At 54.5% G+C, this 13,157-nt stretch overlaps 1 protein-coding gene across 6 annotated transcripts; it reads left to right on the top strand.

Annotated features, from left to right (window-relative positions):
* The first annotated feature begins 1 nt into the window (after position 1).
* Positions 2 to 12,933, top strand: ZNF668 (zinc finger protein 668). 6 transcript variants are annotated; one of them, XM_063797771.1, is made up of 4 exons: positions 8,762 to 8,991; positions 9,109 to 9,222; positions 9,313 to 9,981; positions 11,500 to 12,933. In XM_063797771.1, exons 2-4 carry the CDS (start codon positions 9,191 to 9,193, stop codon positions 12,710 to 12,712), a joined length of 1,914 nt encoding a protein of 637 aa, XP_063653841.1. In that variant the 5' UTR covers positions 8,762 to 8,991; positions 9,109 to 9,190; the 3' UTR covers positions 12,713 to 12,933. The 6 variants fall into 6 exon arrangements, with proteins under 6 accessions (XP_016785231.1, XP_016785232.1, XP_016785233.1 ...); XM_054669322.2 differs by having other exon boundaries at positions 8,888 to 8,991; positions 9,109 to 9,235; XM_016929742.3 differs by lacking the exons at positions 8,762 to 8,991; positions 9,109 to 9,222 and adding an exon at positions 2 to 133.
* Positions 12,934 to 13,157: the final 224 nt, after the last annotated feature.

Here is a 13,157-nt window from a genome sequence, read left to right as displayed (position 1 = left end):
GCTCGCCGCGCCACCGGTCCCACCTCCCCGCCCCCCGCTGGGTCCTAGCGCCGGCCTCTGTTTGGCAGGGTCCGGGCTCCGTCGGTGCGAGGAGCCGACGCCGACGCCACGGAGTCAGCACAAGTCTCATCAGGTAGGAAACGCCGGCGGGAAGCCGCGAGGGCCCCGGGCAGCTCCCACGCGGCCACGATCCGAGCTGGCCTCAGTTTCCCTGCGGGCGCCGAGGGCGGGCCGGGTTGGCCCAGCGCGAGCAGCGCGGGCGGGGCGGGCTGTGAGCGGCCCCGGGCGCATTGCGGGCCCAGCAGGTCCTAGAACCCGCCGGCTGTCTCCGCGGTTCTGGGCTGCGGACACCCAGGCTCGGCCCGCGCGGCTGCTGGCCCGGCGCGGTGTGGTCCCGGGGGTCCTAGAGCCCGCCATGTTGCGGGTTTTTGTCCCGGCCGCGCGGCCCGCGCTGCAAGATCCTAGGCGCCGGCGGGCCCCTCCCCTGCTGAGGCCCGGCCACCACTCCCGCGGTCCTAGAGAACGCCATCTTGCAAGCCTTTGTCCCTCATTCGGCCTTCCGTCCATTCATTTGTTCATCTCCTCATCCTTCGTTCAGTCCTCCTTGCCACGTCCTCCGAGGCCACGTTTTCTGAGGCTCATAACCGGGGTCCTGCCCTCCAGGGGCTGCCTGGCTGGCGGGGGCGCCGCGTACAGACGGTTGCGAGGAGCGAGGAGCTCCGGGTTTCTGCAACTCTCGGCTCCTCGGCGCGCTTCGTAGGCCCCACCGCCCTTCAAACTCCCACAAACTTAAGGGACCCCATTTTACTGATGAGGAAACTGAGGTCCAGAGCGGCGTGGGGCCCTTACCTCTCTACTGCCATTAAGTATTCCTGAGGGCACTAGGGAAGGGGGTTCTTGAAGGATGTAAAGGGGCTTTCCCGTTGGAGAAGGCAGGCAAGGGCTCCCGAGCCCAGGAAACTGCATCTAGAGGTGGAGGATTGAGAATTGTGGCTGGAGGTTCGGTCGCTGCCGGGAGGAGGACTCTGTCGCTGGAGCTGAGGCTGGAAAAGTAGGTTGGGATCAGGTTGTGAACTGGCCCGGTAGGAGGCCTAGAATATGATTAGCGCTCACTTCTGCAGGGTTCATCCGCTCACTACGTCACTCCTGGCCGTGAGGCCTGTGTGGTGACTGCTTGTTTAGAGATGGGAAGATTGAGGTGCCTCCTTTTTCTCCTCATCCCTGCCCCAGGGTCCTAGCCTAGGATTTTTGGAAATTGAATCTTTGCTTGCCTAGTGAGACAGCAGAACTTCATCCCCTTCCTAAGCCAGTAGTGAGGCAAAGCAAGGCTTCATCGCCACGACAGGGAGCCCACTGTGGGATATTGGGGCAATAGTTGGGCCTTGTGGACTTGGAAAGGTGGAGGAATTTAGTTAATAAGCAGTTATTGGTGGACATTCTCACAAACTCCTACTGTGGAGGAGGCAGAGGCTACAGACCTGGGTTCAAATTTCATCTGAGGTTGGTTCTTTCCATTTGTTTTGGGTCACCACACAGGGTTCTGGGTGTAGAGGAGGCAGATGATCGGTTTCCTAGCCCTTTGCCAGCCTGGACTCTGGTGCTGGTGATGAAGAATTAACAGCCAAACCATAAGATGTGTAATGCTAGCAAAGCAATAGTCAGGGCTCAGAGAGCAGGTGTTTGGGATTTGAACACTGGCTGGGACCGTGACTAGTAAGCTTGTTTCTTTGTGGTGTCACTTCTCATAAGAACGCTAATCCTACTGGACCAGGGCCATACCCTTATGACGTCATTCAGCCTTAATTACTTCCATAAAGGCCTTGTCTCCAAATACAGTCACAATGAGAGTTAGAATTTCAATATATGAATGGACAGGGAACACAAACATTCACTCATAATGAACTGCTAGGCAGCTGTGCAGTTGGCTTGAGTAGTTGAGTATTATGCACAAAATGCTTAGAATGATACCTTGCCCATGGTAAGCTTGCAAGGAGTATTGTCCAGATGACACCATAAAGGAAATTAGAGAGGAGGGGGGCTGGTCACTGTGGCTCATGCCTGTAATCACAGCACTTTAGGAAGCCAAAGTGGAGGAGCATCTGAAGCCAGGAGTTCTTGAGACCACTGTCGGCAGCGTAGTGAGACCTCCATCTCTATATACAAAGAATTTTTAATAAATTAGCGAGGTGTGGTGGTGGGTGCCTATAGTCCTAGCTATTCAGGAGGATTGCTTGAGTGCAGGAGTTTGAGGCTGAAGTGAGCTATGATTGAGCCACTGCACTCCAGGGTGACAGAGTGAGACCCAATCTCTAAATAAAAATAAAGGCCAGGTACGGTGGCTCACGCCTGTAATCCCAGCACTTTGGGAGGCTGAGGTGGGCGGATCACTTGAGGTCAGGAGTTCGAGACCAGCGTGGCCAACGTGGTGAAACCCTGTCTCTACTAAAAATACAAAAGTTTGCCAGGTGTGATGGCTTTCGCCTGTAGTCCCAGCTACTCGGGAGGCTGAGGCTGGAGAGTCACTTCAACCCGGGAGGTGGAGGCTGCAGTGAGCTGAGATGCAGCCACTGCACTCCAGCCTGGGCAACAAAGACTTTCTCTCAAAGAAAATAAATAAGTAAAAATGAAATAAATAGGCCGGGCATGGTGGCTCAAGCCTGTAATCCCAGCACTTTAGGAGGCCAAGGTGGGTGGATCACCTGAGGTCAGGAGTTCCAGACCAGCCTAGCCAACATGGCCATCTCTACTAAAAATACAAAAAATTAGCTGGCCGTGGTGGCAGGCACCTGTAATCCCAAATACTTGGGAGGCTGAGGCAGAAGAATTGCTTGAACCCGGGAGGCAGAGGTTGCAGTGAACCGACATCATACCATTGCACTCCAGCCTGGGCAACAGAGGGAGACTCTGTCTCAAATAATAATAACAATAAATAATAAAATAAATAAAAATAAGCCAGGCACGGTGGCTCATGCCTGTAATCCCAGCACTCTGGGAAGCCGAGGCGGTGGATCATCTGAGGTCAGGAGTTCGAGACCAGCCTGGCCAACATGGTGAAACTCCATCTCTACTAAAAATACAAAAAATTAGCCAGGCGTGGTGGTGGATGCCTGTAATTCCAGCTACTCGGGAGGCTGAGGCAGGAAAATCTCGTGAACCGGGGCGGCGGAGGTTGCAGTGAGCAGAGATGGTGCCACTGCACTCCAGCCTTGGCAACAAGAGTGAAACTCTGTCTCAAAAATAAATATATAAATAAAAATAAAAACAATTTTTAAAAAGTAAAGAGGGCTGGGCGCGGTGGCTCATGCCTGTAATCCAAGCACTTTGGGAGGCCAAGGTGGGTGGATCACTTGAGGTCAGGAGTTCAAGACCAGCCTGGCCAACATGGTGAAATCCTCTCTCTACTAAAAATACAAAAATGAGCCAGATGTAGTGGCGGGCACCTATAATTCCAGCTACTCAGGAAGCTGAGGCAGGTGAATCGCTTGAACCTGGGAGGCGGAGGTTGCAGTGAGCAGATATTGTGCCATTGCACTCCAGCCTGGGGGACAGAGTAAGACTCCGTCTCAAAAAAAGGGCCGGGCGCGGTGGCTCACACCTGTAATCCCAGCACTCTGGGAGGCTGAGGTGGGCAGATCACGAGGTCAATAGATCGAGACCATCCTGGCCAACATGGTGAAACCCCATCTCTACTAAAAATACAAAAATTAGCCGGGATTGGGCCGGGTGCAGTGGCTCACGCCTGTAATCCCAGCACTCTGGGAGGCCGAGGCAGGTGGATCACGAGGTCAGGAGATTGAGACCATCCTGGCTAACACAGTGAGACCCTGTCTCTACTAAAAATACAAAAAATTAGCCGGGCGTGGTGGCGGGCACCTGTAGTCCCAGCTACTCGGGAGGCTAAGGCAGGAGAATGGCATGAACCCGGGAGGCGGAGCTTGCAGTGAGCCAAGATTGTGCCACTGCACTCCAGCCTGGGTGACGGAGTGAGACTCCGTCTCAAAAAAAAAAAAAAAAATAGCCGGGCGTGGTGGCGGGCACCTGTAGTCCCAGCTACTTAGGAGGCTGAGGCAGGAGAACTGCTTGATAGATAATCATGAGATTCCGTCAAAAAATAATAATAATAATAAAGAGTAGAGAATGATTATCAGGGGTAAAGATAGCATTGAGAAAGGTAGTCATTCAGTGCTCCTTGGTTGGTTAAAAAAGGAAAAAATTTGGAATATTAAAAGGGGGGAAGAAAAGGAAAGGTGGTCAAGAAAGCTCTTTTTGAGGAGGTGACTGGGAGCTGAGATCCAAATAACACCAAAAAAGACAGCTACACAAAGATCCTGGGAGAAGAGTGGCTCAGACAGAGGGAACTGCTAGTGCCACTGCCCTGAGGTGGGAAGGAATTTAGCTCTTTGAGGAGAAGAAAGGAGGCCTCTGTGGGTAGAGCCCAGTGGGCCAGGGAGAGGAGTGGGAGGTGAGGTAGGCAGGAGTGTGTGTGTGTGTGTGTGTGTGTGTGTGTGTGTGTATTTTTAGTAGAGATGGGGTTTCACCATGTTGGCCAGGCTGGTCTCAAACTCCTGGCCTCAAGTGATCTGCCCAGGTAGGCAGGATTTAGATGGTTTGGGGCTATGCTGGCCATGGAAAAGATATTGGTCTTTTTCCTGGGAGCAGTGGGAAGTCTCATGATTCAACCTGGGGGAGAGAATGGAGACTTGGGTTCGAGTCTGGCTCCTTGACCAGCTGTGTGTCCTTGTGTACAGTTTTTCCTTTGTGGGGACCTTAATCTCAATATCTGAAAAAGAGGTGTAGTGAACACTTAAAATGCTCCTCTCCTGAGAGCTCGTGGAGACCTAAGGATGTGTGTTTGGTTCTTAAGTATTGGTTGGGCAGGCACGGTGGCTCACGCCTGTAATCCCAGCACTTTGGGAGGCTGCAGTGGGAGGATCACTTGAGCCCAGGAGTTCTAGACCAGCCCAGGCAACATAGCAAGACTTCATCTCTACTAAAAATAAAATAAAAATTAGCCAGGCATGGTGGTGCATGCCTGTAGTCCCAGCTACTTGGGAGGCTGAAGTGGGAGGATTGCTTGAGTCTGGGAAGTCAAGGCTGCAGTAAGCCATGACTGCACCACTGCACTCCAGCCTGAGTGACAGAGTGAGATCTTGTTTCAAAACCAAACAAACAAAAGTATTGGCTGGAATGATCCAGAGTGTATTTAAAATACAGATTCCTGAGGCCTACCTCAAGCTCTTTAAAAAAAAAAAAAAAAAAAGTCTGGGCGTGGTGGCTCTCGCCTGTAATCCCAGCACTTTGGGAGGCCGAGGCGGGTGGATCACGAGGTCAGGAGATTGAGACCATCCTGGCTAACACAGTGAAACCCCGTCTCTACTAAAAATACAAAAAATTAGCCAGGTGTGGTGGCAAGTGCCTGTAGTCCCAGCTACTCAGGAGGCGGAGGTTGCAGTAAGCCAAGATCGCGCCACTGCACTCCAGCCTGGGCAACAGAGTAAGACTCCATCTCAAAAATTATATATATATATATATATATATTTTTTTTTTTTTTTTTTTTTTTTTAATGGTGGGATGTTAGACAGAGACCTAGCCTACCTGGCCTCTTTGTGTAGCTGGGCGCATGCTGAGACCAACCTGGCACTCCCCTACCTTTTCCCCTGGGAAGTGCCATGGGAGGAGGGATTTCCCCTCCAGCTACCTGGTGTCTAACTCACAGACAGGAAGGCTGAGACCCAGAGCTGGCAAGAGGCAGTAGAAGGGCCAGAGCTCAGAACCACTGGGCCAAGCCCTCTGAGAGGGAAGCAGAGACATAAAGGGTGCCGGCCAGGGTCTCAGGGCAGTTCTGCAAGGATGAGAGAAGACACAGGTATGACCTGAGCTCAGGGTTCTGGTCACTGTGGGGCTGGCGGAGGCAGCAGACAAGCGTAAGAGGCCCCAGACCACTGAGCAAGACCCCAGCAACTTAAGGCAAATTAAACACCTGGACTGAAGTCCCAGCTGCTTAGGTTACCCATTGTGGGACCATGGGCAAGTCACTTAACTCTTGGAACCTCGATTTATTCCTCTGTAAAGTAGGGACAAGAATCCCTATCTCAGGAAGCTATAAGACATTAAATTAAATAAACTAGCACACCCAGCAATGTGTCTGGCTCTGAGAAGACGCTTTGATAATTGAGGACAGTAATTATTTTTGACTCATTCATTCCTCACCCAACTCTGTCAGGTAAGTACTATCATTATCTCCATTTTTCAGATTAGAAAACTGAGGTTCTAAGACATGCAGTACATTACACACGGTCACATCAGCTGGGAAGTGATGGAGGCAAAATCTGAAGCCAGACAGTTTGGCTTCAGGGACTGGGCACTTAACAAAATACTGAACCATTTCTCTGGACCTTGGTTCCCTTATCTGTGAAAATGGAATAATAGAACTTTCCTCATGGGGTTGCCATGAAGGGTAACTGAGCTAATACACATAAGGAGTTTAGGATACTGCCTGGTATTTGGTGAGTGCTCAGTAAATGTGAGCTATATTTTTTATCATTTATTTATTTATTTATTTTTGAGATGGGGTCTCACTCTGTTGCCAGGCTGGAGTGCAGTGGCACCATCTTGGCTTACTGCAACCTCAGTCTCCTTAGGCTCAAGCATTTCTCCTACCTCAGCCTTCTTGAGTAGCTGGGAGTACAGGCATGCACCACCATGCCTGGCTAATTTTTGTATTTTTTGTAGAAATGGGATTTTGCTATATCGCCCAGGCTGGTCTTGAACTCCTGGGCTCAAGGGATCCACCCGCCTTGTCTTGAACTCCTGGGCTCAAGCGATCCACCCGCCTTGGTCTCCCAAAGTGCTAGTGTGAGCCACTGAACCTGGCCCAAGCTATCATTTTTATTAAGGAGGAACATTATCAGGCAGACTCTCCAGAAACCGTCTGGAAGGGGTAGTGAGTACCTCATCCAGAAATAGGGAGGGATCCCTTGGAAACTGTAGGAAGAATTCAAGTCATCAGAAAGGTTAGAATTCAGTCCCTTTAACTTATCTTCAAGCCCCAGGATTGATTATTGATTGATTTATTGATTGATTGATTGAGACATTGTCTTGCCCTGTCTCCCAGGCTGGAGTGCAGTGGTACAGCCTTGAACTCCTGGGCTCAAGCAGTCCTCCCACCCCAGCCTCTCAAGTAGGCAGTACTACAGGCACATGCCACCACATCTGCTAATTTTTATTTTTAGTAGAGATGGGGTCTCGCCAGGTTGCCCAGGCTGGAGCGCAGTGGTACGATCATAGTTCCCTGCAGCCTCGAACCCCTGGGTTCACGGGATCCTCCCGCCTCAGCCTCCCACGTAGCTGGGACTTCAGGCGCATGCCACCACACCTGGCTAAGCCCTAGGATTTAGTGGGAAAAGTGAAATAACCAAGTGAGAATAGAATGGAGTTTTGTGGGATTGGGGCCAAACCCAAAGGGGAGATGCTTGAGGATCCTCCTGGTGGAAGTGGGGCTCCAGTGAAGGACTTGTCAGATTTGGAACAAGCAGGAAGGACCTGGGGATTTGCATGGTGTGGTGGAAGCCATGGAAAGTTCTTGAGCAGGGAACAGGAAACATCATTCATTACTTTTGGGAGAAGACCGGCTGCATGGGGTTGGGGAGGGAGGGCAGCGTGCAGGCCTGAGGCCGGGATTTCAGGCAGAAGGGTGCTGACTCTAAGGATGTGGCCCTTGCCACGCGTCAGGGGCTCCTGTGTCCTCCCTGGGTCAACCAGGTAAGCTGCTTCTCCCGCCCTTTCCTGGCATAAGGGGCCCTGAGTCTCTGTATTTCCCCTAGCACCCTCGTGGCTCAGCTCAGTTTCCTCCTCCTGAACCCCAGTGTCATAACTTAGAAGCCACCAACCCCTAACGTGTCCAGATGAGGAAATAGTCTTTTTTTTTTTTTTTTTTTGAGATGGAGTCTCGCTCTGTCGCCCAGGCTGGAGTGCGGTGGCACGATCTTGGCTCACTGCAAGCTCCGCCTCCCAGGTTCACACCATTCTCCTGCCTCAGCCTCCCGAGTAGCTGGGACTACAGGCGCCTGCCACCACGCCCGGTTAATTTTTTTGCATTTTCAGTAGAGACGGGGTTTCACTGTGTTACCCAGGATGGTCTCGGTCTCCTGACCTCGTGATCCGCCCCCCTCGGCCTCCCAAAGTGCTGGGATTACAGGCGTGAGCCACCGCACCCAGCCGGGCGGAAATAGTCTTATAAACAACACTCATTTCACTGAGGTCTCATAGTAATCCACAGGGCTGCAAGTAGAACGTAGGCCCCCTAGCCTCTGGGCACACCTGGCTCCCTGCAGCCCCCACTCCTCAGACCCCTTCCCCCAGCAGCAGCTGCTGAGCACTCCTTAAGTGGATCTGCCATAATCCTCTTCCCTTCATCCCCCAGGGAGGATGAGCTGGTGTTAAGACTAATACAACCATTAATCCTGTTTCCTCCCAACCATGATCCCCAGGAGCAGCTGGGTGGAGGGCGTCTGGGTTCTGGACCAGGAAGTAGGGATCTCAGCTAGAGCTGGTATCCCAGGAGGCCATGTTAGATCAGATACATCAGTTATGACTCAGAAAGAGGCTTCCAGCTGCTAGCAATGGCTCAGGCTGCCTTGAGTGATTCTCCATTACCAGAGTTGTGGGAACAGGCCAACAAGATTCCAGAGCAGAGAGTGGACAGATTCCAGTCTGGGGCGGAGGCCCGTACAGCTGTGCAAGGCCAGAATTCTGTGTGAACAGTTGTTGTCTCTGAGGACTAACCATCCAGAGGAGGAAAGAAAACACAAATGCTGGGGACCTGTCACTTCCAGACAGTGCCAGCTACCAGATTTAGCCCATTGGCTCAGCCCTTTTCTGGTCCCAGGTCTGTCTTTTCTGGGCGCTTGGAGACCTTCAGGCCAGGCCCACGTCTGGGTACACTCTTTATCCTGGCATAGTTCTTGGACACTGAGCTGAAGAAGGAAGATGGTGAGACAGATGGAACCTGGGCCTCTGGGAATGCCACAGTGTTTGGAAAAGCCCGTTGGGGGCGGGGGGGGGGGACGTGTAGGTGAATCTTTTGTGACCCTCAGCCTCCTTTCTTAGTGGCTCTGCGGACACTTGGTCCAACTCCTTTCTTCAATGAGCAGATCAGGGAGGAAACGAACGCAGGGTGTCAGAGCCAGGAATGCTGGGCAGGAAGGATGTGTGGGTTCCGAGGTGAGAAATGCAGGTGAGATAGGGTTCTCTCTGAGGCTTTCAGGAGTGGCGAAGGTATGTGGCTTTGGTCTAACTTTGCTTCTCTTGCAGAGAAACCCCGTTCACCAAGGCCATGGAAGTGGAGGCTGCAGAGGCCCGGTCCCCAGCCCCCGGCTACAAGCGCTCGGGCCGCCGCTACAAGTGCCTGTCCTGTACCAAGACATTTCCAAACGCGCCCAGGGCAGCGCGCCACGCTGCCACACATGGGCCGGCAGACTGCTCTGAAGAGGTGGCCGAGGTGAAGCCAAAGCCAGAGACAGAAGCTAAGGCAGAGGAAGCCAGTGGGGAGAAGGTGTCAGGCTCCGCGGCCAAGCCTAGGCCCTATGCGTGTCCGCTATGCCCCAAGGCCTACAAGACGGCACCCGAGCTGCGCAGCCACGGGCGCAGCCACACAGGGGAGAAGCCCTTTCCGTGCCCCGAGTGCGGCCGCCGCTTCATGCAGCCCGTGTGCCTGCGCGTGCACCTGGCCTCGCACGCTGGCGAACTGCCCTTCCGCTGTGCGCACTGCCCCAAGGCCTATGGCGCGCTCTCCAAGCTCAAGATCCACCAGCGTGGCCACACAGGCGAGCGGCCTTACGCCTGCGCCGACTGCGGCAAGAGCTTTGCTGACCCTTCAGTGTTCCGCAAGCACCGGCGTACTCACGCTGGCCTGCGGCCCTACAGCTGTGAGCGTTGCGGCAAAGCCTATGCGGAGCTAAAGGACCTCCGCAACCATGAGCGGTGAGGGTGCCTTCCGGGGCAGGGCGCCTTCCGGGGCAGGGCGACAGCGTTACTGCAGCCAATGGGGCCTGGGGTTGAGTCTCAGGGTAAAGTGAGCCAATGGGAAGGTGGGCATGGCAGATCCAAGGGGAGGGGCCAGGCATGTGGGAGAAATTGGTGCCCCTGATTGGGCAGAGGTGGCAACCACCTTGAGGTTGATCCCTGAGAATGGGATTGGGTCAGATTGGCCTCCGTTGTAGGCCAGCTGGAAAGGGGGCGGGGTTTGGAGTTGGGCAGTTCTGAGGGTCTTTTGTGGAGACCAGGAGGTGTGAGTGGGGCCTGGTTTGTCTAGGTCATTTTTTTTTTCTTTTTCTCAGCCTCTACATTAATGACATGTTTCTAGGCTGGGCACAATAGCTCACGCCTATAATTCCAGCACTTTGGGAGGCTGAGGCAGGAGGAGTGCTTGAGCCCAAGAGTTCAAGACCAGCCTGGGCAACACAGCAAGCCTCGTCTCTATAAAAATAAAAAAATTACCCGAGCGTGGGGATGTACACTTCTAGTCCCGGGTACTTGGGAGGATAAGGTGTGAGGATGGCCTGAGCCTGGGAGGTCGAGGCTGCAGTGAGCCATGATCAGGCCACTGCATTCCAGCCTGGGGAACAGGAAAAAAAAGGCGGAGGACACGTATCTTGGTTTTCTGTTTTGTTTTGTTTTGTTTTTGTTTGTTTGTTTGTTTTTTGAGACGGAGTTTTGATCTTGTTGCCCAGGCTAGAGTGCAATGGCGCGATCTCGGCTCACCGCAACCTTCGCCTCCCGGGTTCAAGCGATTCTCCTGCCTCAGCCTTCCGAGTAGCTGGGATTACAGGCATGCGCCACCATGCCCGGCTAATTTTGTATTTTTAGTAGAGACGGGGTTTCTCCGTTTTGGTCACACTGGTTTTGAACTCCTGACCTCAGGTGATCCGCCCGCCTCGGCCTCCCAAAGTGCTGGGATTACAGGCGTGAGCCACCGCGCCTGGCCATGTCTTGGTCTTTTTTTTTTTTTTTTTTCTTGAGACGGAGTCTCGCTCTGCCGCCCAGGCTGGAGTGCAGTGGCAAGATCTCGGCTCACTGCAAGCTCCGCCTCCCGGGTTCACGCCATTCTCCTGCCTCAGCCTCCCGAGTAGCTGGGACTACAGGCACCCACCACCACGCCTGGCTAATTTTTTATAGTTTTAGTAAAGACGGGGTTTCACCGTGTTAGCCGGGATGGTCTCGATCTCCTGACCTCGGCCTCCCAAAGTGCTGGAATTACAGGCGTGAGCCACCGCGCCCGGCCCATGTCTTGGTCTTTAATGTGCAGAGACAGGTCTTTGGAATAGAGACACCCAGCCAGCCTGAAGGCTTCTTCCTCTGGGGTGCAGCCATGTGGCTCTTAGGGGATTAAGCCTAGGCCCCCACGAACGTTTGGGGAGCCCCTAAAGTACAGCCCAGACAGGCAGTGGGGTCACGTTATGGGTCTGTCGCCTTCATGCCAAGTCCTCCACACCCCCGCAGGTCCCACACCGGCGAGCGCCCCTTCCTCTGCTCCGAGTGCGGGAAGAGCTTCTCCCGCTCATCCTCGCTCACGTGCCACCAGCGCATCCACGCGGCACAGAAGCCCTACCGCTGCCCGGCCTGCGGCAAGGGCTTCACGCAGCTCAGTTCCTACCAGAGCCACGAGCGCACGCACTCGGGGGAGAAGCCCTTCCTGTGCCCGCGCTGCGGCCGCATGTTCTCCGACCCCTCGAGCTTCCGTCGCCACCAGCGCGCGCATGAAGGGGTGAAGCCATACCACTGCGAGAAGTGCGGCAAGGACTTCCGGCAGCCGGCGGACCTGGCCATGCACCGGCGTGTGCACACGGGCGACCGGCCGTTCAAGTGCCTGCAATGTGACAAGACGTTTGTGGCGTCCTGGGACCTCAAGCGGCACGCGCTGGTGCACTCTGGCCAGCGGCCCTTCCGCTGTGAGGAGTGCGGGCGAGCCTTCGCCGAGCGTGCCAGCCTCACGAAGCATAGCCGGGTGCACTCGGGGGAGCGCCCCTTCCACTGTAACGCATGTGGGAAATCCTTTGTGGTGTCGTCGAGCCTGAGGAAGCACGAGCGGACCCATCGAAGCAGTGAGGCCGCGGGGGTGCCCCCTGCACAGGAGCTGGTGGTGGGGTTGGCGCTGCCTGTGGGCGTGGCAGGTGAGAGTTCAGCCGCCCCGGCAGCAGGGGCGGGGCTGGGGGACCCTCCAGCAGGGCTGCTAGGGCTGCCCCCGGAGTCAGGTGGTGTGATGGCCACACAGTGGCAGGTGGTGGGCATGACGGTGGAGCATGTGGAATGCCAAGATGCTGGTGTCCGGGAGGCTCCTGGTCCCTTGGAAGGGGCAGGCGAGGCGGGGGGTGAGGAGGCTGACGAGAAGCCCCCCCAGTTTGTGTGCCGAGAGTGCAAGGAGACCTTCTCCACAATGACGCTGCTGCGTCGGCACGAGCGCTCACACCCGGAGCTCCGGCCCTTCCCCTGCACCCAGTGCGGCAAGAGCTTCTCTGACCGGGCTGGGCTGCGCAAACACAGCCGCACTCACAGCTCAGTGCGCCCCTACACCTGCCCCCATTGTCCCAAGGCCTTCTTGAGTGCCAGCGACTTGCGCAAGCATGAACGCACCCACCCTGTGCCCATGGGGACCCCCACACCCCTGGAGCCCCTGGTGGCTTTGCTAGGAATGCCTGAAGAGGGGCCGGCCTGAAGCCCATGACCCCCCAGCACCACACTCCGGGAGCCCAGCCCCCATCGGGGGCTTCCTGTACCTCCTTTTGCCTGGCTCTGCTCTTTAGACTCCAGATCCCTACCCCTCAGCAACTAGCTCACCTGTCGCCCAGCTAAGAGAGCTGGGACAGTGGAGGCTGGCAGAAGCTGAGACGTGACTGTCTAGGAGTAACACTCATTAAAGCTTTCATTTTGGCACCAGGTCATCTTCTGTGTTCTGGTTGGGAGTGAATGGGTGGGAGTTTGGGCATCAGGTAAGGTTCAGTGGAGACCCCTGGATCCACAGATTTGAAACTAGAAGGGTCTTTGGATGCAGTTTCCCAAAGTATGTTTCAGGATGTCTAGTGACAAAAGGTTTCATGGGCAGGTAAGAAAGGAAATTCCCTGTGCCTTTCTTGGGATTCTTGGTGATCAAAACTTGGTGA

The sequence above is a fragment of the Pan troglodytes genome, chromosome 18 (assembly GCF_028858775.2).
Source record: "Pan troglodytes isolate AG18354 chromosome 18, NHGRI_mPanTro3-v2.0_pri, whole genome shotgun sequence".
NCBI classification, from domain to species: Eukaryota; Metazoa; Chordata; class Mammalia; order Primates; family Hominidae; genus Pan; species Pan troglodytes.
Note: the sequence above shows the minus strand (reverse complement) of the source record. Positions and strands in the feature narration are given on the sequence as shown.

Excerpts from the sequence above, each read along its gene's own strand:
- ZNF668 (XM_063797771.1), top strand. The coding sequence starts at position 9,191 with ATGCTGGGCAGGAAGGATGTGTGGGTTCCGAG. Across the intron at positions 9,223-9,312 it reads AAGGATGTGTGGGTTCCGAG|AGAAACCCCGTTCACCAAGG; the intron begins GTGAGAAATGCA and ends CTTCTCTTGCAG. Across the intron at positions 9,982-11,499 it reads GACCTCCGCAACCATGAGCG|GTCCCACACCGGCGAGCGCC; the intron begins GTGAGGGTGCCT and ends ACACCCCCGCAG.